At 37.7% G+C, this 25,390-nt stretch overlaps 1 protein-coding gene across 3 annotated transcripts in view; it reads left to right on the forward strand.

Moving 5' to 3' along the window:
• Window positions 1-24,932, forward strand: part of disc1 (DISC1 scaffold protein) — an 89,125-nt gene extending 64,193 nt beyond the window's left edge. Inside the window, exons 12-14 of one of the 3 annotated variants that reach the window (XM_056232685.1) lie at window positions 1,160-1,204; window positions 9,797-9,932; window positions 24,127-24,932. In XM_056232685.1, the coding sequence (XP_056088660.1) occupies window positions 1,160-1,204; window positions 9,797-9,932; window positions 24,127-24,293 (348 nt within the window). In that variant the 3' untranslated portion in view covers window positions 24,294-24,932. Of the gene's footprint in view, window positions 1-1,159; window positions 1,205-9,796; window positions 9,933-24,116 lie in introns of those variants that run through there. The other 2 variants (XM_056232686.1, XR_008803730.1) reach the window with 2 other exon arrangements.
• The last annotated feature ends 458 nt before the right edge of the window (window positions 24,933-25,390 follow it).

The following is a 25,390-nucleotide window of genomic DNA, read 5'->3' on the forward strand; positions in this document are numbered from 1 at the left end:
AAGCTAAAGTCCAGGATCCGAAAGTTGGTTGTTTGTCGCTATGGTTACACACACATACACACACACACACCGTTGGCGGTGCGCTCAAAGTCATCTGTCAGTTGTGCAGTTACCCAAAATCTCCTGAATGAAGTTAAAACCCATCATGTCACTGATATGTGTTTTACTAAATATTAATACATCAAAAACTGTACATGATATGTGTTTTTTTAAATCAAGTGATCAAAGTGCTCGTTGCCGCTGCGATCAGTGGCGCGGATACGGCTCGCGCACCGCACTGTCTTCACTCGCACGCGCGCTTCAATCCGTTGCGGATATCGTCGTGGATATTGATATTGCTAAATCCCCCGACCACTATGTCGGTCTGAGACAACGAGACCTAGACAAGACCGAGAGGTCCAAGACCAAAGACCAAAGACCGTCAAGGCCGTGACGAGACCGAGACCACGTAAAAGTGGTCTCGAGACCGGTCTCGAGATATACATCACTAGGTTGCGCGTGTTGACGCGCCCCGTGAGTTAACAAATATAGGCTATATAGTATTTTTTTTACTATGCAGCAAACTTAAAAAAAAAAAAAAAAAAAAAAAAAAACTTTTAACTGTTAAATCGTTTAACTGATAGTATTAATCGGTCAAAAATGTTACTTTCGGTTAACGGTTAAACGGTCAATATGAGCATCCCTAATATATATGAATATATATTTCTTTGGCAATATACCAATGACTAAATATGATTTTAAACCAACTCAGAATCTCATAAAAGAGGCAGTGGTTTGCGCCCAGCTATGGGCACTTTAATATTGCTCCCTGCTGACAGGAGATGATAATTAATATTGTGTCATTTAAATCCAAATCTATGAGAAATGAAGCTGTAATGTGTTTTACTGAGGTCGCCTCCCATCAGCTCGAGTTGAACTAATATATCTGCCACTGTGCTAATTATTGTCTGCTTTAGCACACAAATCCTGAATGCAATCATTACCCACACAGACGGGCCGAACCCATTCAATTATTTTTCTTCTTGTCAGCCGTAATGACGAGTTATTGCGCACTTCCCGTAATGTCAGTGCGCTGAGTGCTTTTTAATAATAGATGAGGTTTATTGTTTTGTTTTAATCTTCTGCTAAAGTGAATCATTCGTCCTCCTGTCTCTTGCAGAAATTAGAGGAGTTTCTCTTCTGTTTGGAGGACGAGTCTCCTGAGGTGAGTGAAAGACTTCAGTCTGTCATCTCAGTGTTTACTCTGTGTTAAAGACACACAATGTTATCAAATTGTTTCAGAATATAACTTTGTAAGTAGTGTGGGGTTTTTTATGGTACATTTAGTCATTCTTCCACCTTCACGACCCCATTTTTTTAATCACTTGTAAGAAAGAAGCTCATAAAGGTTCAGAATGACACGCAATCATTTGGAATTATTATTATTTTTTTATTAAAGAAAAGCACAAGCATCTCAAGCACATTACAATCATATTTTTATTACAGAATTAAGTGAGGGGAAAAAGCAAAAAATAAACAGCATAATAAATGCCCACATACAAATGAACATGTAATCACAACAATATATGCATATATATTTATAACCGGAATGATTCTTTAACCTGTTAAGCTTCAAGCCCACTTTTGAAAAATCCCCAGAAATGACATACCCAAACTGAAACAGATACAGTTCATGAACCCTTTGCACTAAAAGCACAAGTATGATCTCATTTGAAAGCTGACACCTGGTTGTTTATTGTAAATGTAGAATTAATTATTGTCATAATGAAAAAAACAATTTTAAATAGCTTCAAAGTTTTGTAAAGTTATTAGAAATTTATTTTTATGAAACATCTTCATGAAAATAAAATTGAAGTTGGCCCTGGAGCAATCTAGAAATGCACTGCAGCTAAAGCCACATGTCTGACCATTTTATATTTCAAATCTGAAAATGATAAGTATAAAAATCTGTATTTAGTTAAATGTTTTTCAAGATCATGTCAAATTACTTTATTTTGATTAGACTCTATTAGCAAACTGATGTTTAGTCATCTTCTGAGTCATCTATTCAGTCTATTGTCTCTATTGTTTTGTGGTGCCCCATTCAGTGTCAGTCTCCCCTGCACACATTTACACCTCTCCAGACTGGTTATTATGGCTCTAAATATGCATTTCTTTTGTCTGCATTATAGCTACTAACGACTGGCTATTCACAGGCTATTCATAGGGTTTCAAACCCTAATTTCTTTTATCAAAGTTCTCACTAAATATTTGAAACTGGTATCAAATGCACTGAAACATTTCAGTAAGCATTCCTATTTAGAAAAAAATCATAAAACAATAACTGCTGTTAGCAGGTGCACCTGGGCTAGCTAGCATGTTAGCTTAGCACACCATCAATACACGACCATTTATGAGATTAAAACCATGTTTGTGCTCCAAACTTACTATATAACGCAAGTCTAGTGTTTTAAATAATCTTCTGTGATCTAACTTGGCTTCAGATAAAAAAAAAATCCGACAGAAAATGTATTATTTAGTGTTCTGAACGATGATGAAATCTATATCGATTAGCATTACATTATAAATATAATCTATTATTATGAAATACCTGGCATGGCTTGAAGAACACAGGTAACTCAAATATCATTGCAATCATGTTTATTGTCTTCAAAACATCTTTATCTGCATGTTACAGCGATCTCTGTCAGCTACTTTCTGTATCACTCAGTGACGTCCTGGAATGTCACATGACTATGGGTCTTCTTCATGATCCATATATGGACTTTTATTGGACATAATAGCGCCCCCATGCTATTGGTATGAATGGAAAACACAGCACATCTCAGTAAGAAGCGATCATAATGATTACATCGACGCATTTGGGTATAAATTCAATAAATATTATTCCTGTCTATAGAAATATGATGTGAATCTATGAGAATATATCAATATTTCTCCACATCTGCACATTGTTGAGCTAAAAGCCCTCAGGGACGTTGTTTTGTGAATCGCTGTCATGACGACAGCACGGAGTGTTTTTTATGAATGGACCGGCTGACGCTCATAATTCATATTAAAGGTATCGACTCATTTTTTTCATTTCATAACTCCTGACACAAATTAAGACATAACTGTCACTATAAGTTTCTCAGAATACAATAGTGGTCAAATACTGAATCTTGAGTCTTATATCTTTTTAATGATGTATAGTTTGTCAAGGTATAACATTAAATCTGATAGTATATTTGAACTAAATAAAAAAAAAAACGCTTCAGTGCGCCGACGCTCTGGCAACGGTTAAGAGGTTAATTCTGATCTAAACAATCATATTAACAAGTGATCCCCGGAAATGAACCAAATGAACATTTGGTCAAAAAACGAAAACTACTTATTATTATTTTAATTATAAAAAAAATTGTGTCATTTTGTCATAATTTACTCACCTTCAAGTTGTTCCAAACCTATATTAATATCTTGTGCTGAAACACAGAAGAAGATATTTTGAGGAATGTTAGGAACCAAACAGTGTTTGGTCCCCATTGACTTCCATAGTATTTTTTTTTTCTGTACAATGGAAGTCAATGCGGCCCAGCAACTGTTTGGTTACCGACATTCTTCAAAATATCTTCCTTTGTTCAGCAGAAGAAAGAACTTCATGGGAACAACTTGAGGGTGAGTAAATAATGACAGAATTTACATTTTTGGGTGAACTATCCCTTTAAGCTTCTCAGTATTAAATAGGCTGCACATTAGGGGTGGAACGGTACACAGAAGTCACGGTTCGGTTCATACCTCGGTTCAGACGTCACGGTTCGGTATGATTTCGGTACAATGGAGTGAAAAGCAAAACAAAAATGCAGAAGGCATTTTTATAAATGTCTTAAGCCTTGTATTGTTTTTATAAGTTTTATTTAATAAAGGCATAGAACCAGTTTATTTGTAGTGCACTGACAGTAGTTTTATATAATTAGTTTATTAATTAAATTATTAAAAAGACAAAAAGACCCTGAGATATGTTTGGTAATTGTACCTGAATGAATTTAAAATTAATTTGCTATTTCAGATCAATATATTTGTTTTCCTTCATTTTAATTACCCCTAACTTTATTCTCATCTGAATTATAAATAATTGATTTCCGTATAAAATAATACTACCATTAAAAACTTTTGTTAACAGTTGTAGGTTACAGTTTGACAAGAGTTAAGAGTGTGACAAAAGCACAATGTTGTGTTTTATTGCGAGTGTACACAAATATAAGTAAACAATTTGCAGTTTTAATGATGTCCTGTATGAAAAAAATGACGGAGTATGTTTTTATGTTTCCACTGTTCATCGCCCGTGCCTCTCTCACACACACACACACTGTTCGATTGCGCGATTCGCGCCCGCGCCTCTCTCTCTCTCTCTCTCTCTCTCTCTCTCTCTCTCTCGCACGCACACACACACACACACTCCAGCATTGCAATCTTGATCGCAGCCTGTTCATTGCTGCGTTCACAGTCACACCAAAAGCGAATAGAGCGAAATTGATCGCTATTTAAGAGTTTTTTTTTTTTTTTGTACCGTGTATTCTCCGTGCAAATTCGTGCACCGAACCGTGACGCCCGTACCGTTTCGGTTCAATACGAATACATGTACCGTTCCACCCCTACTGCACATGTATGAATAGTGCGTTTGATATGATCAGAATTATATTGATCTTCCCTTCATGAACGATTTCTTGAGTAATATGCCTCTCATGATTATCACAAAGGTGCAATTTTTGCAGTCTATATGCAGTCGAGTGTGTCGCCGTCCTTTTAGACGCTATAAAGAGATTGTGGTGACCTTTAAAAGCATACGCCCAGCGTGATTTCCATTAGGTCTCGATAACTGTATCTCAGTTTTCTGTGGCTGTTGTTCTTGAATTTGTCCCCGGAGACTTCAGCCCAGCCTCATTCAAAAGTGTTTTAATTCCCCCACAGTGTGATGTTAGCATCTATAAAAGGTGTTTCATTAGCTGGTGTGGTGGGTCTAAAAATAGACTCCAGACCTCATTACAGTCGACATGAGGCCGTTCCTGAGAGAAATGAGCGGACGTGAGTCAGTCGAACACCTTAACTGTCTGGTTGTTAACCCTTTGGTTGAGCACATTTTGAGTCACTATATTTTATTGAGAGGAGTATCTAACTTAACTCAAAACTGATTGAGCCATCTCTACCATCTGGTTGAGGTATGTTACGCCAAAAAAAAAATCCACTAGATGTCACAGTGTCAATCAACAGCACTTGTCACAACACTTCTTCTAACATGGATGTCAGAAACAAATAAATCACCCCAGCCATGTGAAATTTTGCAAACTAAGCATATTTATTTTACATATTACACTGTAAGAGCCCTAACTTTACAAAATTATGTTACTTGGTGCCATGAAAAATTAAGTATGTTTTTAATAATGTTTCAAAAACATGCTCAACCAAACGGTTGATTTGGCCCATAACGCTTAACTGTCACCCCCCTTTTTGAGAATGGACATTACAATGCACTATTAATACTTGCTTTGGAATAATGTTTTAAAGAAAACACCCAGCAGATTATTGCTGAAGTGAAAGCACTTAAAAAAATAAAAGTATGAAAAAGTTATGGAAGTTTTAAATTGACATTAAATCAAATATACTGTACTTAATATTTTTTCTTTTATATAAAATATATATTTTACAAAATATTTTTTACTATAAAATCAAAGCCATATATCTAACCAAGTTGTGTTCCAAATTTGAAGTTGATATCACAAAAATTGAAGTTCCCATGAGATTTTGTTTAGGCGTAATACCAAAAATGACATAAATTCCATTTAATTTAATTGTATGCATTCTGTTGTAACAAATTAATAAATTTCTGTCCAAATATCACTTCTGTCACAAAATATGGAACTTTTTTTTGACTCAGAACTTTCTCACAATGTGTTTTGTCAAGATTAGAAAAGGTTTTGATCATAAATTATGATGGGTAATGATTGGGAAAAGTTTGTGTATGAATTCCGGTACCATATTTTACCATTAAAGGGTTAGTTCACCCAAAAATGAAAATTATGTCATTAATGACTCTCCCTCATGTCGTCCCAAGCCCGTCAGACCTCCGTTCATCTTCGGGACACAGTTTAAGATATTTTAGATTTAGTCCGAGAGCTTTCTGTCCCTCCATTGAAAATGTGTGTACGGTATACTGTCCTTGTCCAGAAAGGAGATAAAGACATCATCAAAGTAGTCCATGTGACATCAGTGGGTTAGTTAGAGTGTGTTGAAGCATCGAAAATACATTTTGGTCCAAAAATAACAAAAACTAGGACTTTATTCAGCATTGTATTGTCTTCCGGTTCTGTTGTGGATCCGCGTTCAGTGCCGCCGCTGACGTGTGTCTGGTGTGTGTGTGTGTGTGTGTGTGTGTGTGTGTGTGTGTGTGTATTCTGGTTCTGTTGTGGATCCGCGTTCAGTGACGCTGCTGACGTAAGACGCTGCTGACGTGTGTCTGGTGTGTGTGTGTGTGTGTGTGTGTGTGTGTGTGTGTGTGTGTATTCTGGTTCTGTTGTGGATCCGCGTTCAGTGACGCTGCTGACGTAAGACGCTGCTGACGTGTGTCTGGTGTGTGTGTGTGTGTGTGTGTGTGTATTCCGGTTCTGTTGTGGATCCGCGTTCAGTGCCGCCGCTGACGTAAGACGCTGCTGACGTGTGTCTGGTGTGTGTGTGTGTGTGTGTATTCTGGTTCTGTTGTGGATCCGCGTTCAGTGCCGCCGCTGACGTAAGACGCTGCTGACGTGTGTCTGGTGTGTGTGTGTGTGTGTGTATTCCGGTTCTGTTGTGGATCCGCGTTCAGTGCCGCTGCTGACGTAAGACGCTGCTGACGTGTGTCTGGTGTGTGTGTGTGTGTATTCTGGTTCTGTTGTGGATCCGCGTTCAGTGACGCTGCTGACGTGTGTCTGGTGCGTCCGTGTATTCGGGTTCAAATAAATATGGCTGGGCAAAAAAATGCAAGTCTTCCTCTGTGTGGAAATCCTTAGACATGTTTGTGAAGATTGTTTTGTTTCCAGCGTGCGTCTCCCTCAGACTGTAAACGAAGCTCGGGCGCACCAGACACACACACACACACGTCAGCAGCGTCTTACGTCAGCGGCGGCACTGAACGCGGATCCACAACAGAACCCGAATACACACACACACACACACACCAGACACACCAGACACACGTCAGCAGCGGCACTGAACGCGGATCCACAACAGAACCGGAAGACAATACAATGCTGAATAAAGTCCTAGTTTCTGTTATTTTTGGACCAAAATGTATTTTCGATGCTTCAAAACACTCTAACTAACCCACTGATGTCACATGGACTACTTTGATGATGTCTTCATTTCCTTTCTGGACAAGGACAGTATACCGTACATACATTTACAATGGAGGGACAGAAAGCTCTCGGACTAAATCTAAAATATCTTAAACTGTGTTCTGAAGATGAACGGAGGTCTGACGGGCTTGTGACGACATGAGGGAGAGTCATTAAAGGGATAGTTCACTTTGAAATTAATTTTTGGTGTGTTTTAGCTTACCTCAAGAGCATCCAAGATGTAGGTGTCTTTGTGTCCACAGTATTTTCAATTTTGATATTTTTAGGTCAAACCGTTCTTGTCTGTCAGTCATATAATGCAGGTCTATGGTCACCACCTCAAAGAGCATGCACAGAGAAGTCCAAATTAAACATGATTTAATGACTCGTAAATGTAAGTACACATTGATGGCCTAAGACACGAAACGCGCGAGGTTTCACTTCCGGCGCTTTCCGGAAAAGACCGAAGCGCCCGCGCCCTCAGATCACTTGGACGCGGCTGTGGTTACAAGAGGTAAAAACGATATAAATACTGTTCGTTTTCTCACACAAACCGCTCGTTTCGTGTCTTAGGCCATCAATGTGTACTTACATTTACGAGTCATTAAATCATGTTTAATTTGGACTTCTCTGTGCATGCTCTTTGAGGTGGTGACCATAGACCTGCATTATATGACTGACAGACAAGAACGGTTTGACCTAAAAATATCAAAATTGAAACTACTGCGGAAACAAAGACACCTACATCTTGGATGCCCTTGAGGTAAGCTAAAACATACCAAAAATTTATTTCAAAGTGAACTATCCATTTAATGACATCATTTTCATTTTTGGGTGAACTAAGACGCTCTCTGACTCGGAGCGCAGGAGGAAAACAGTGGATCACGGTTTGATGGAATTGGGACAGAGCCGGCCGTGTGGACCTGTCCCAGTTACCTGCCTCATGCTAAACTGTTGAGTCAAGCCATTAGCATCACGGAGGTACAGACTGTCACTTCAGGAGTCTTATGAGGGGAACTGAGGAAGAGGAGCTGACAGTCGATGACGGTTTTAACGTGATCATTTTATGCTTAAGATTTGCAAGTAGAGATTAAGGATAGTTTCACTATTTTTCATGACTGACCCCGTTAGCGCTTGCTTTTCTCAGTTGCTTGTAAAAACATCATATGGAAAGCATCGCAATCTATTGTATCCCTTGTTTATGTTTACAAAACATGGTAACACTTTACAATAAAGTTCATTAGTTAACATTAGTTAACATTATTAGCATTATTCTCTAAATAATCAAAATGCAAACGGACAGACAGACATATAGAGATTCCGAAGCTTTGAATATTCGATGTTCATTACTACCGAAGCTTCGAAGCTCAAAAAATGGTATTCGGACCAGCCCTAGTTCACAGTGCTTTAACTAATGTTAACAAAAACAACCTTTGATTTTAATAACGTATTAGTAAATGTTGAAATTAACATTAACTAAGATTAATGAATGCTGTAGAAGTATTGTTCATTCTTAGTTCGTGTTAACTAAGGTAGTTAACTAATGTTAACTAATGAATCTCATTGTAAAGTGTTACTCAAAACATACAAATCATTATTTTAGTATTATTGATTTACTCTTAAGGTATTTATTAATATCTTTAACAGGGTTATTATCATTTACTAAAACTATTAAAAACATTTCTGTTAATTGAAATGAAGCTCAAATAAAATAAAATGTAAACAAATATTAGTTGAGAAGCTTGCCTTGGCAATCAACTGAAATAATCTTAAGTTGAAGCACTAAAATTATTAACTGAAAAAAAAAAAAAAGCTAAAACTGAAATGAAAATAAATTAAACCCTAAATAGCATTTTTTTTTTTTAACTAATAAAATGTCGAAAGCATATAATGAATATTTTTTTACCAGCCATGAAACAGATTAATCCTTATTAAAGTTATAAAAGTTATGTAGTCAAGAGCAATGAGTGATTGTTCTTTGTGTTTTGTTGTTTGATTAACATTGACACAGGAATATTAGGCTGCTGTCACTTTAAGAGCTAATGCACAGATCCAGTATACTGTTACACGTGTGTTTTATTTCTGAAATGTTTACGCAATTTAGTTTGAATATGTCTGTTCCAGCACAAGAAGATGTGAAAGAGAGCTCTTTTCAGTAATCGTGCGCGTGCTTCGAATAGTGAAGCGAGTAACAAATTGAGTTCCCTTTCGCATCTTCTTGAGCTTGAATATTTAATTTGGCAAATTGTGTGAGTGTCGTTCACGTTCTCACAATTTTGCATTGTTAGAATTGTTAGAAATGTTACAGGCCAACTGGCGATTGACTCTTTTGGCGATTGAAAATGTTTTGCTCGTGTTCATTTTAGGCCTTGGCCACACTTGACCAACTAAAGATGTGTGTGAGCAACAGTGTTTTGCAGGTTTAATGATTATGGGTGTGTTTTGTGTCTCAGGATCTGTGTGGAGAGACTTCAGAGCTGACGGAGCGCTGTGAACTCATCAGTAACCGACTGCATTACCTGGAAGACCAGCTTCAGTCCGCCATAGACAACCACGACAAGGACCTCACTCATATCCTTACAAAGCTAGGTGTGCGTGCATGATAGGATTTGTACTGATAGGATAGATATCTGATTTGTTAAAATGGTTCTTTTTACACTTGACCACATAAATGTGTCTCCGCGAATATAAACGAATATACACTCACCGGCCACTTTATTAGGTACACCTGTCCAACTGCTCGTTAACACTTAATTTCTAAGCAGCCAATCACATGGCGGCAACTCAGTGCATTTAGGCATGTAGACATGGTCAAGACAATCTCCTGCAGTTCAAACCGAGCATCAGTATGGGGAAGAAAGTTGATTTGAGTGACTTTGAACGTGGCATGATTGTTGGTGCCAGAAGGGCTGGTCTGAGTATTTCAGAAACTGCTAATCTACTGGGATTTTCACGCACAACCATCTCTAGGGTTTACAGAGAATGGTCCGAAAAAGAAAAAACATCCAGTGAGCGGCAGTTCTGTGGGCGGAAATGCCTTGTTGATGCCAGAGGTCAGAGGAGAATGGCCAGACTGGTTCGAGCTGATAGAAGGGCAACAGTGACTGAAATAACCACTCGTTACAACCGAGGTATGCAGCAAAGCATTTGTGAAGCCACAACACGCACAACCTTGAGGCGGATGGGCTACAACAGCAGAAGACTCCACCGGGTACCACTCATCTCCACTACAAATAGGAAAAAGAGGCTACAATTTGCAAGAGCTCACCAAAATTGAACAGTTGAAGACTGGAAAAATGTTGCCTGGTCTGATGAGTCTCGATTTCTGTTGAGACATTCAGATGTTAGAGTCAGAATTTGGCATAAACAGAATGAGAACATGGAACCATCATGCCTTGTTACCACTGTGCAGGCTGGTGGTGGTGGTGTAATGGTGTGGGGGATGTTTTCCTGGCACACTTTAGGCCCCTTAGTGCCAATTGGGCATCGTTTAAATGCCACGGCCTACCTGAGCATTGTTTCTGACCATGTCCATCCCTTTATGGCCACCATGTACCCATCCTCTGATGGCTACTTCCACCATGTCACAAAGCTCTAATCATTTCAAATTGGTTTCTTGAACATGACAATGAGTTCACTGTACTAAAATGGCCTCCACAGTCACCAGATCTCAACCCAATAGAGCATCTTTGGGATGTGGTGGAACGGGAGATTCGCATCATGGATGTGCAGCCGACAAATCTGCGGCAACTGTGTGATGCCATCATGTCAATATGGACCAAACTCCCTGAGGAATGCTTCCAGCACCTTGTTGAATCTATGCCACGAAGAATTGAGGCAGTTCTGAAGGCAAAAGGGGGTCCAACCCGTTACTAGCATGGGGTACCTAATAAAGTGGCCGGTGAGTGTAAATCCTATCTTCAATTCCCGCGCTATATTCAAATTTAATGTACACGTCAATGAAAGCATGCGTGTTGCAGTAGTGCTGTCATCAGGGTGAAGAAAGTAGTTTACCTGTAATATGAAACGTTCCTGTAAATGTGAAGATACATTTCTGGCATTTTTGGCCACCCCTGCAATGGCTCATACCATTAACACGACATGAGCTGTTGAATACGCTATAAAACCACGCTCATTCAGAATGTGCATTTATTGCATAGACGAAGAACATATTGTGTTTAAAATGCATATACACAGTTCAGTTGAATAACATTTGCCCTGTTTAACTTGTTAATCTGAATGTACGAAGCAAACTGTTTGCAATTTAACAACAACACTGAGATAGGAGCGCACAGTTTACATGCCAATCAAATGCGTGTGAAAGTTGCGTTTATTATTATAATGATAGGTATATATTTATACATGTGTTTGTGTATATACACTACCGTTCAAAAGTTTGGGGTCGGTACGATTTTAAATACTTTTAAAAGAATTCTCTTCTGCTAACCATGGCTGCGCTTATTTGATTAAAAATACAACAAAAATCAGTTATAGTATTAAATATTATTCCAGTGTAAATCAGCTGTTTTCTGTGTGAATATATAGTAAAGTGTAATTTATTCCTGTGATCAAAGCTGAATTTTCAGCATCACCAGTGTCAGTGTCTTCAGTGTCAAATGATCCTTCACAAATCAGTATAATATGAGGATTTGATGCTCAAGAAACATTTATTATTATTATCAATGTTGAAACAGTTGTTGGTCTGTCAGTTGTACAGTTTTTTTTTTTTTTTTTTTTTTTGGATTCTTTGATGAATAGGAAGTTCAAAAGACTTTTGTAACATTATAAATGTCTTTACTGTCACTTTCGATCAAATTAATTATTCCTTGATAAATAAAAGTATTGATTTCTTTCCTCCAAAAAATAAAAATAAAATTCTCACTGACCCCAAACTTTTGAACAGTAGTGTATATATATATATATATATATATTAGGGGTGTAACAGTTCACAAAATTCACGGTTCGGTTCGATACGATACAGTGGTGTCACGGTTCGGTACATTTTCGATACAGCAAAAAGAAAGAAATGCCAGAGAAATTTCCTATTTATTAAAATAAAAAATATTTTTTAAATAAGTTTGAGTTTTCCTACATCTTGAAACGTTCAGGTTTATAAATGGGGGTAATCTTTGAAGGATGAACAAATAATGTTTTGGTCATCACATTAAAAATAACATTTAAAGATAGGCCTATATTTATATATATAATATATAGATAATATTTGAGTTTTGAAGTGCTGGAAAAAGATGTGTGAAGTACTTGAAAGCATTTCACTATTCCAGCCAAACTGGTTACAGTTAATGTTACTATATTAAATCCATGGTGAATGTTGCTGATCTGTGGACTTAAAGCCTATAACTAGTTAATTCACGGCACAATGTTTCTCCTGGTTTCCACGTCAGCGCTGTTTGATCTAATAGAGATCTACGGTTAATAACGGAGAAATGTGAATGCTTCGCACTAGATCTCGCAGCGATGTTATTACTTCAGTGGCGAATTCAAATGTTTGCTTCACTGGATCTCTTAGCGCTGTGTCGCTTGATCTCGCGCTGCACAGATGTTGCTGGTCCGAACTTTTAAATGGTCCGTTAAGCACAATATAATGAGAAGCGCAGTTTCGTTCCGCTTTCATTACGCTTGCCATTTGATGTTGCGCAACGTTGTGGTGATCGCGCCAGCGCGGATTTTGTCGGAAGGAAAAATGGTCCAAGGAATCGTTCGGTTTGTATGCGTACCGAACCGGAAGCCACGTACCGAAACGGTTCAATACGAATACATGTACCGTTACACCCCTAATATATATATATATATAAATATTTGGGAGGAGTAAAATTTACATATGTGGTTGTGACAACCAGATGCATTTATACTTTCCAGTTTCGTCCAGAATGCGTCTCAGACCGCCTCCTGAAGTGGTGTGTGTGATCGGATTTAAATCCATCTCGAAAGCGTTTTCGGAAGGCGTTTACACCTGGTCTTTTCACGATCGGATCCACCCAGAAAACCCTAGTAACGCCCTAGCAACCACTCAGAACATTCTAGCAATGCCCTAGCAACCACCCAGAGCACCTTAACAATGCCATAGCAACCACCCAGGGCACCTTAACAATGCCATAGCAACCACCCAGAGCACCTTAACAATGCCATAGCAACCACCTTGAACAATCTAGCAATGCCCCTAGAAACCTGAACTCATTATTCTGCACTCATTACGGATGCGTCCTTGTGGGTTTCTTCAGGTCACTCTTATTGGTTGTCAGACTGGAATGAAATGATCTGTGCGCTTCATTGTCATGTTCTCAGTTGGACTGGAGAAGAAGTGACTCCATCATTCCTCCGTCACTTACAGCCACAGGAACACGTCTCATACGCTCATTAGAGCCCTTAATGTGACGCTTTAACACTCCTTCGTGGAAAACCGTCTCGTTTGACAGCACACGATGCTCTCTTCTGGACAGGAATTAAAGATAATCCTGAATGCATCACTGGCCATTTCTTTTCTTTTTTGAGAGCTATTGAATATGAGGGATGAGAAAAGGAACTGCTTTTAGTTATTAGAGAAATTCTGAGCTCAGAAAAGGTTGAAAGGAAGCGACAGACAAGGAAAAGGGGAATGGAGAGAGCCTAGTCCGCCCGTCACTCTCCGGTGAGATTAAAGCGTGAGATGAAGGGAAAGGTTATGACATAGTGCGCTGTCATCGCTCTGACATCTTCATATTTCTGCACACCTGTGCACCGAGTGGATCCATGCTTTGCTTTCACTGAGAGGTAACAATATAGAGGAGATTGATTTGATCTGGTTCTGCTTCAGGATCAAGGTTTTACATTAGACAGACATCTATGGGCACTACTTTCAGTTATTTTATACTTAATGTATATGACACAGAGTATCTGGTCATAACCCAATTGTGATTAATAAGCTGACAATGCACATGATCATGTTAACCTGTTTTCCTTTATCGGAGTCATAATCGTCTCAAGCATAAACCGATCGTCACAGCTGGATTTTTGCCGATTTCACCCAGCATGTAAACGCATGAATCTGCTTTCTGTCGGGTTATTGAAGTGCGCGTGTGTGATGTGTGACAGGAACGCATCTGTTACGAACTGTTCTGAAATGGCGTTATTATCCTATCAAATGTCGAGAGCGCATTATTGTAGCGCGAAAGTACATTAATATTATGCGCGAGCGTGAATCTCTCTGCTCGCGCGCGGAATATGATGTGCCAAACGTGAATCCCTCTGCTCATTTCTGAATGTTCTAGGGAATTTCAAAAAGTCCAGTTTTTTAGACGTTGTATTAACGTTATTTCTTGGTTATAAGAAAGTTCAATTCTCCCGTTATGTAAACGTTGTATTAACGTTATTTCTTGGTTATAAGAAAGTTCAATTCTCCCGTTATGTAAACGTTGTATTAATGTTATTTCCTGGTTATAATAACGTTAGAACGTTCAATTCTCCCTTTATATAAACATTGTATTAACGTTCTTGTTTGGTTATAAGAACGTTATTCAAACGTTCAATTCTCCCATTATATAAACCTTCTCTTAATGTTTTTCTAAGATAATGAAAAACGTTTCATTCAATAAAAAAAACATTAAGAAATGTTTTAATAATTATTAAAACTTTTCCTAATGTTTTTTATATAACAAGGTAGCCTATATAATAGGCCTAGCCTATATGAAGAACCTAAAATAAATAAAAAAGACCCATGAATCATGTCTATAAAATGTGTAATGTAGTCCACTGAAGTCGAGTTGAATTGAACCGAAGTAGGCCTATAGTTTATTCCAGTAAACCGATTTGGGTTGAAGTGACCATATGAAATTAACATGAACATACACTTGGACTAAACATAGAATCACCAACAATGGTACAGGGAACAAAGCTAGACAAGAGACAATGGGAACACAAGGACAAGGATTATGACCAAAAACAACCAATGACATCCACAAGTTAAAGTTAATTTAATTTATATAGCTCATTTTTACAACAATTTCCAAGTTTATGTTCATGTTAATTTCATATGGTCACTTCAACCCAAATCGGTTTATTGGAATAAACTATAGGCCTACTTGGGTTCAATTCAACTCGACTTCAGTGGACTACATTACACATATTATAGACATGATTCATGGGTCTTTTTTATTTATTTTTGTCTTAATTTTAAAATCTGAAAGTTCTTGTTTTAGGTTCTTCATATAGGCCTATTATATAGGCTACCTTGTTATGAATGAAACGTTTTTCATTATCTTAGAAAAACATTAGGAGAACGTTTATATAATGGGAGAATTGAACGTTTGAATAACTTCTTATAACCAAGCAAGAACGTTAATACAACGTTTATATAAAGGGAGAATTGAACGTTCTAACGTTATTATAACCAGGAAATAACATTAATACAACGTTTACATAACGGGAGAATTGAACTTATAACCAAGAAATAACGTTAATACAACGTCTAAAAAACTGGACTTTTTGAAATTCCCTAGAACATTCAGAAATAACGTTTTTATAACTTAATGGGAACGTTATGAAAACGTTCTTATAACCTAAAATTGTTAGCTGGGGAAGAGGAGCAATTCGCGATTGCACTGAACACGTTTTAAGTGCAGGCATATTCTCTGAGCGAGGCAGCGAGCCCACTCAGCCCAGAGAGAGAATTCTTACAAGAGAAGTGTATCTGAGAGCGCGCGCCCAGTTCCCGCGCACGAGCAGAGAGATTCGCGCTGGGCATATCATATTCCGCGCGCGAGCAGAGGGATTCACGCTCGGCACATCATATTCCGCGCGCGAGCAGAGGGATTCACGCTCGGCACATCATATTCCGCGCGCGAGCAGAGAGATTCACGCTCGCGCATAATATTAATGTACTTTCGCGCTACAATAATGCGCTCTCGACATTGGACAGGATAATAATGCCATACTCTGAGACAAGAAGGTTGAGATCCAAATGCAGCTTTTAATAATGGGGCAATCCAGACACGTAATCCAATTCATTACCCACTGAATTTAAAACAATGACTGAGTTTAAACAGTTTACTTCTCGAGTTAAGTCTTGGATGAAATCAAAACAGGAATGTACTAGGGGTGGGCGGTATGACCAAAATTCTATTTCACGGTATGACTAATTTTATTTCACGGTAACGATATATTTCACGATATAGTTATTTATACATGTAGTTATTCTCGAAAAATCGACAAAAAGGGCTTTGTATAATAAATAAACCCAAATACTTTAGAAATGAAAAGTACTTCACATTGTTTTCTGTTTCTCTTATTTGGTAAATTATTTATTTGGTAAACTATTTAGATAGCTAGATATAAACAAAACACACTCATCAACTTTTAGATGAACTGCCCCCAACTGATTGATAGTAAATACAACTCATAGGTGCAATTAAACTTTAAATAAAGTTTTAAAAGTTCAAAAACTGAAAATAATTTTTCAATCTCATGTTATGCTTTACTTCATCAATCAGTTTATAATATCTGAATATTTTATATTGAACTATTCTATTCATGATAAATTAGTTATTTCCTTTTAATTTTGGAGGATAGCTAGTAATACTAGTTATGTTTAAATGTGTTCCCCGGTACATTTTTGCCATGTCTGCTTAGGCTACACTGCGTTTTTAAGGGGCTTGTTTTGCTCTTTTTGTGATATCTGGCAACCCGTCACCCTGCGCTTTAATCAATTGAAGTTCAGAAGTGACTAGAAGGAGAGCAGCAGTTTGAAAACCGAACAGCAGCTACTGTTAGTGTTGACAAAGTAGCCTAGTTTAAATTATACACACCTTGTAACTGCGTCATTATTTGACCATAGCCCGGTGAACACCGCGCTCCCTCAGTGCGTGTGCACGCGCGCGTCTTCTGCATCAGTAAAATGCGATCGGTTAATTTGAGTGTCAAGTTGTAATCACGTATCGAATCAAAGGAAGATTTTATCAGCTGGTTCGGTGGCCAATTGTTTGGAGTTAGAACTCGCGATGCATATTTAGTAATTTTGCCTCAGATAGGCTACAGGATTATACATTCACTTTAACAAGGTTGTTCATTACCACGGGCGGCAAACTGTTTGCGTGTTTAAAAACTATACATAAGAGACGGAAAGATGCAGATAACTATACATTATTTAAGGTTATTTCTATTCGTTACGATATTGATATATGATCTGTTGTTGTCCCCCGTTGGGAGCGTGCACTCCTCTAAACTGTAGCCTGGGTGCTGCACTGCTCTAGTGACTGCTGCGCCTTTCCCCCCGAAAATATCACGTTAACAACAACAACAACAACCCTTTAGAAAATGTAATTCCTTTGTGGATCCTCTTGATCTGCTTTCTCCGTGTTTCTTTTTACAATTCACAGTGTTTCAGTCTCACGCACGTTGCACGCGAGTTAACCACGCCCACTTATTTGCATTTCGCGGTATACACGGAATAAAAAAATCTGTTACGGTTGACATTTTCTACCGCGGTAACGATATATACCGTCATACCGCCCAGCCCTAGAATGTACCCATTTGTAGATAACTGGTTTGTGTATGTAAGTGATTCATTTGATGTGTTTATAGAGATGTTTTTAAGATGAAATAGTAAATGTTGTGGTGTAAAGGCCCAACCATGGACTGGAGTTGAAAATTAGCAATAGCTATAAACTCTTTTTGCATAGCATCAGTTACTGACTTGTTTTGTACTATGTTTAATTGCAATGTCCAGAGGTGAAAGTAACGAATTACATTTACTCGCGTTACGTAATTAAGTAGTTTTTTTGTGTACTTCTACTTTTTTAAGTAGTTTTTAAAATCTGTACTTTTACTTTTACTTAAGTATGTTTTGTTTGAAGTATTGTACTTCGCTACATTTCAAATCATATCCGTTACTGAGTAAATAATAATAATACAAGCCAAGGGAGAAAAAAAAAAAAATCACACTCCGGAAACTACTGCATTCATTGGTTGAAGGGCGGGAGAACAAACGCGCAAGAAAGGTGACTCAGACCCAGCTGAGCTGAAAGCGAAGCGCCCTCGAATTCTTATGAAGCGAATTATGGCCAGTATGAAAATACTTTGTAGGAAAAAAGCGTGGTTGTCCTCGAGGATAGATATCCAATTTGCAAATAATTTGGACGCAAAGTGGCTGCAAAAGAAGGATACATAGGCACCATCCCTCCTGCAGATAAAGGTATGTCCCGATTTATTATTTATTATTATTTATAACTTAAGGCCGAATGACTTACGTGATGCAGAGGGAACCCCGGAATCATGAAAATGGAATTATTCACATAACGCAGATGTCACGTAAAACACGCAAAATAATGGATGGATGAATACATGGAAAGTAGAACTGTGCAATAAATCCAATGCGACATGGTCTGTGAATATTTAAGCACAAAAATACTGCATGTAAATATATAACCCTATTTGTTCTGCTGAGCTGCGCCGCTTTGTCTACTAACTACATACTCAAGTACGCGTGACATTCATGGTGTTTTCAGCGTCTCACAAACAATTTGAGGATATGAATACATGAACATTTCCAGAGCTGCTCTGAGAGAACGCCTTATGAGCATTTTCATAATTTTATTTGAGAGAAAAACAAAACCATTGTCAAATACACTTTGAAACACTTTGAAACACTTTTGGTCTTCACTACAACCCGTCAAAATAAAAGTTCAGTTTTACTAGGAGAAATTATGACAGAAATATATTACTATTGTAGGTATACAATAGAACGTAGCCTACTTCTCAAAATAATAATAATAACAACAATAATAATACATTTTATTTAAACATTATTTAAAGGAATATATTTTTTGTCCATGGTTTAATTTAGTAAATCTGTTTTTGCAGCGCTTCCTCAAAAAATAAAAGGACACAAGTTTAAATTTACATTTGATTACCACCGTTTTTGATAATATATTTGGATTAAATCATAAAAAGTAACATTAATTTTCTGAATAAAATACACTTCATAGGACAATATTGTTCTTAAACATTTTAATAAATAATTAATGTTAAAAATAAGTTGTTAATGTAATTCATTATCAATTATCGAATTTAATTGATTAGACAGGGTTTTATTGAAATTTTAATAAACAAAACAAACAAATGGTTTCAAGTTTGTTATGATTAATTTGTTCAACCAAAAAAAAACCCTGTTAAATTAATTTAACTGTCATTTTAACTGATGATAATAATAATAATAATAACCATAATTTAATAATACAGTTTATTTAATAATTGATTAATACTGTAAACCGTGATATTTTCTGAGACGTTATCATACTGTCAAAATCTCATACCATTACAAGCCTACACAGGAGAGTCCCCCACCCCCGCTGTTAAAAAAGTAACTCAGTAACTTTTACTCTGAGTAAATTTTAAATGAGCTACTTTTTACTTTTACTTGAGTAGATTTTTAGACCGGTAATTTTACTTGTACTTAAGTAAAATTTAATGGAAGTAGTAGTACTTTTACTTGAGTAGAATATTTTATTACTCTTTCCACCTCTGGCAATGTCCATGTCAAATAAATGAATAAATAAATAAATAAAATAATGTACAGGCAACAGGTCAAAACACAGGCAGGCAGTCCAAACAAACAAAACACACAAGGTTGGGAACGAGGCAAACGGGTAATCCAAAGGCAGGCAGAGAGTCCAAAAGCCGAAATACATCATGGAACCAGAGAAATGCTCAGAAATGCAGCACAACAACATACAAGACTTCGCAGGGAATGAATGAGTGTACATGGTTTAAATAGGCTGAGACTGACATGGTAATGAGACACAGGTGGATTAAGTTCTGCTACCCTACAAACTCACGGGTTTCGGGTCGGGTTCGGGTTAATGTTTAATGAATAGCTTTGGGTTCGGGTTTGTAACTTAGAAAAACGATATAGCTAGGCTATACATATACAGGCTATATAGTGTGCGTGCCGTGTGCTTGGCTGCTTGCTGTGTTGTGATTGTAATTATATGAGCATGCGAGAGAGAAAGTAGATGTGCGCAGTTTCAGCCGTCCTCTGATTGCGGTGTTGTGACCGAAATAGTGCGTGCGGGAGCACATGCGCAAAACAGGTTTGTAAAATGATATATGAATCATTTTTATTTTATCATATATAATTTTACAAAACTTTTTTGCGCATGTGCATCAGCTGTCAATGCTGTTCTCTTCCTTCATAACTCGCACTGAGAAGGATAGGCTATATTTATGTTAATAGTTGTGCAACTGCGCAAACTTTGTTTTGAAGTTTAATATTTGAGTTCCAGGAGCCAGTTGCACCAACAGGGCTTTACTAAGCCTGGTCCTAACTGCTAAGTAGGTCTTAGATAAGACCAGTCTTTAGAGTTGACCTAACGTCTGTTGCACCAACCAAACTTAAGCCTAGGCATAACTACGCCTGGTTTTAGGGATGCGCGTTCCTGTGAATGGCCACGGAACTATAGCGGTTGCCTAGCAACGTGCGTTGCTGGGGTTACGTTGTAAACAATCTTCCGCTTTTTGGTTAACTTGTAGCCGTATCAATGGAGGATCAAAGAAAAAGGAAAGGAAATTTCACCGACATAGAGATACGAAAACTAATAGAGTTGTACAGTCAGCACAGACACACACTGACTGCCAAGCAATCAAACGCAATAACTAACTAAGTCGGGTGACAGCTCTTCTACAAGTTCATATATATCTCTCCGACAGAATCGAAACCTCTCAATCAGCTCCTCATCATTGTAAATTTCCAATGGATTGTTTCTGTCCCTAATAACTCTCTCCCGTCTAATAGCCCGCTCATTGTAAAGTCTGTGTATAAGGCGCGCCATGTCTTTACTGCTGAGTTATGAAGTGGTTACTATAGAAACTTGCCTAGATTTTGACTTTACGCCTGCTACTGACTAGGCGTAAGATTTACGCCTGGTCTTAGCAAGAAGAGGACTTAAGCCTGGATGGTGCAACGGTCGTAACTATTAGGTCGGACTTAGAATGTTGAGTTAAGACCTACTTACCTTAAGACCAGGCGTAAGCCCTGTTGGTGCAACTGGCCCCAGGGGAATTTGTGACTGTTTCATCTGTTCAACCACATCAAAGTTTCGTCATTAGTACGTCTAATGCTTTTTCTCTTTTTTTTCTTGTGCACTGACTGATGAGGGGGCCGCTGTGCCTTGGTGAAACGGTGTTTGTACATGTAGCCTATTTTTTTAATTATCGGGGCAAGCAATTATAAAATACAGCATATTGCACAAAAAAAAAAAAAGAAGCTATTTACTGTGAGAAATGGACCTCGGGTTCGGGCCTAAAATATAACCGTAATGTTCGGGTCGGGTTAAATGATTCCGGGTACGGGCCGGGTTTGGGCTTAAGTTTAAAGCCCGTGCAGACCTCTAAGGTGGATGCAATCAGGGATGATGAGTCCAGGAAGTGAGTTATGGGAAATGTAGTTTGTGAGGGAATGACAATAGTCTGAGGTGGAGTGCCCTCTGGTGGCTCTCAAGGGCTGGTCACCGTTACAGTGTCCTTACTGTGGATTTAAGCGCATCCAGACACAGCGAGCGGTTTGCAGTAAGGGAGGAAGAAATATATTTCACAAACTCAATCTTTCTTGATCCCACTCTTTTCGTGAGATCTCGATCAGCTGCAGAAGTGCTTCAGTCAGAATGCTGCATCTGTAACTGCATGAGAGGATAATATGTGAGCCGCATGTTTCCCGCTGACATATTGCAAAACTCTTCTTCGGTTATTAATGCTTTGTTTAACATCACAACTGACATAACAAATTAAATGAAGTCAGATACGCAAATTTTAAGGTTTTGACTTGGGATGCACGATATATCGGCCATCATATCGGTATCGGCCGATATATGTTCAGTTTTAATGTTGTCGTTATCGACCCGATAAGATAATTTGGCTGATATATTAAAGTTGATAAATAATGGATTATTTCCAGTTGAGGCCCTTCAGATGCGCACTGTTCAACATGATGTTTTCGAATAGCTTGAAATATGACTGGAATCACTTTGAAAAGGAAAATACAGTTAAGTGCAACATGTGCAGCGCAAGTCTGTTATATAATATTATAATGAAAACATTATAATTGTGTGTTTAGGACATGGCGTTTAATGGTGAGACTTTTGTTTTTGTAACCAGGCTCTCAAAAATTATATAAAAAATTACATTTATCAGCCAAAATATCGGTTATCGGCTTTCAAATATAAAGAATTATCGGTATCGGCCAACATTTTTATTTCATTGAATCCCTAGTTTTGACATCACTACTGGGAAATTACCTGATTTAATAATAAAGTCTTGTAACTTCCATTGTCAGGTTATTGATTTGCATGTAAACCCAGACAACAGGTTATTTCAATAAGCTGATTTTTGTGAGTTATCAGTGAACTAACGTGCATGTAAACATGATCAAAAACGGTAACTTGAGGAACACATAAAGCTTGTTTGATTGCACTGGTTAAGCAGACAGATGAGCAGATAAACACATAATAAGCCAAGGTTTGAGCCTGAGGAACTTCATTAGATCCGTCCCTTCAGCCGGAGGGAGATCTTACCGATCCTCTTTCATAATTCATGAAGCGCTCTTTAACGACTGGTTAATTATGAATGAGGACAATCTGGGGCCATTTGGAGAGCAAAACGTGCCCGTCAGGCCCCATCTGCCACAAGAGTCCCTTTGATTCGCCACTTATACCGGACACTCGGTCCCACTCCGACGAGTTAAACAATCCAGCGCTGATGAGGGTCTCTCCTCGTTCTCATAAAATGAGCATGAATTATTTAGGCGAGATTGCTTGAAGTGAACGGGTCCGTCAGGAGATGAACTGAGCTTTTGAATTATAAGTGGAGAGGGGCGACCGTTGTGATCATATAATTGTGATGTCTGTGTCGGGTGGTCGGGCCAAACATAATGAAAGTCTTTCTAAGATGGGTCGTGATTGTGCTTTGTGTAACCGGAGAATGTTGTGTGAACTGGCTCTAAAATTTGGTTTTGTCCCACACCTATTAATGTTGGGTGAAATCATTTTTACAAATAAATATTTTAATAAAAATATTGTGATTAGGCATATACCATGTACCATACATATACCATATATAAAAAATAAAAATATGTAGAGATACTTTTATTTAAAGTACATTTTTATAATTTATATATATATTAGTGCTGTCAAAACGATTAATCGCATCTAAAGGGAGTCGCACACCGGACGAGAAGCACAGCGCCACGTCTTTAAAATCCGAACACATTATTTTCTATGAGTGTGTGTACACACACACCAGCGGCGCCCAGCTACGGCTCAGGACGCTGTTCAAAATCCTGCCGCGCCATTTACATAGTTTTATATTAAATTTACATTATATTTGTCTCAAATCGTCGTTAATGTAATGTATATACTGACTTCACCCTGTGCTGCAATATACATTTAGTTTTACATTCACAATTTAAATAAAAAATTTACAAAAAACAATGCATTATTGTCATTTTATTTCCGGCCATGCATTATTGCATTATTTTGATCAAAACAAAAGATCTCAGATAAACTTCTGATGGTGAATTTTGTTAGTAGAGTTGCGACAGATTTCGTTTTTCTTTTGCAGACTGTTAAATGTCTTTCATTTGAATTGCTTATGCGAGGGTCAGTCTATCATTCTTACACTTCAAATGAATCTGTATTATGGATTCGTTTGAGCATTTGTGATTCTGCTAGTGATCTATCAGTGTGTGAATGAGTAGATGATGTGTGGTCATGTCTTCTTTAACTCTAATGCCCACTGTCCTTAGAGAAAGAGGTTCAAGAAGTGAAGGCCACTCTTCAAAGCATGCTGTCCCAGCTGAAGGAGGAGGAGGATGAGGAGGATGAAGATAAGTTCAGTGATGTAGAAGAAGAACAGGTTGAAGATGAAGCCCTAGAAGAGGAGCATTACTTCAGTGACAGCTGGGAAATCTGAACAGACTCATGAATTATATTTATGTTGTGTCCATTGTCTCTGGTTTGTGTATTTTATGTTGATTTTGCCTGTGAAAGTCTGTTTTCCATACTATTATGTTGCACTGAGCTCTAGCACTTAAAGGGAATAGATTATCTAAAAAAATAAAATCATCGGATCATTTACTCGTCATTCCTAAAGCATTTTTGGTGCATTTTTAGTCCCATCCCCTTTTGTTGGAAAGCAAAATCTTGAACATTTCCATTTAAGATCTCATTTTTTTCAGGCAATTTTTTTAGGAATGACATGTGAGTGAGTAAATGGTTAACATTTAAATGTTTTTTCTTCATTAGGACCACTAACCATGTGAATCTTATTTCCACGGTTGCCTTAAAATACTAAATGTACTGTAACTCCTGTCAGTGTTGCCAACCACTATTTTATTTTTATTCTAATCAGTTAGTGCTGAGTTTTTAATGTACTCGATTTGTCAGCCGTTTCCTTGCTTCTGCATCCAAAAAAAGGCCTGATTTTGGAGCTTCCAGTTATTTTAGGATATTTAAAAAGCATGGCATCTTATTTATTTATTTAAATTGCTTTGATATATCATTATTATAAAAAAATAAATAAAAAAAACCTATACATGAAAATCTGTGTGGGACCAAATTTTTTTATATATAGATTTAAAGACCAACAGACACCAAAAGCCAAAATCAGAAAGAGCGAAACGTAAAGTTCCCAGTCAGGACTGAGTTTAAACGGCGCTTCCTCGACTCATTTGTGGCGTACGACTGAACTGAAGAGTGTTTCCAGGTTCATGACAGAAGTATGTGGTGCTTTAACTTGTTGAGCTGTTGTTGAAGTGTGAAGCTTCACTTCAGGCTTGTTCAACGACTGTATTTCAGCCCTGCTGATATTCTGTGTGAATTATGAGGGTCATGTAGCATCAAGTGCCTTTTTTAGACTATTTTATATTGTCTCGTTATTTAAAACAGAAACGGGTGCTTTTTAAGTTTTTTAACAAAGCACTTTTCAGATGTAAGCTGTTTTTGTCAATGTTGTGAATTTCATTTGTAATTTGTTTGTACTAATCACATGAATTTATGTTTGCATGTCTA

This window comes from Rhinichthys klamathensis, unplaced genomic scaffold (genome assembly GCF_029890125.1).
Source record: "Rhinichthys klamathensis goyatoka isolate OS25496 unplaced genomic scaffold, OSU_Roscu_1.1 h1tg000352l_1, whole genome shotgun sequence".
NCBI lineage: Eukaryota > Metazoa > Chordata > Actinopteri > Cypriniformes > Leuciscidae > Rhinichthys > Rhinichthys klamathensis.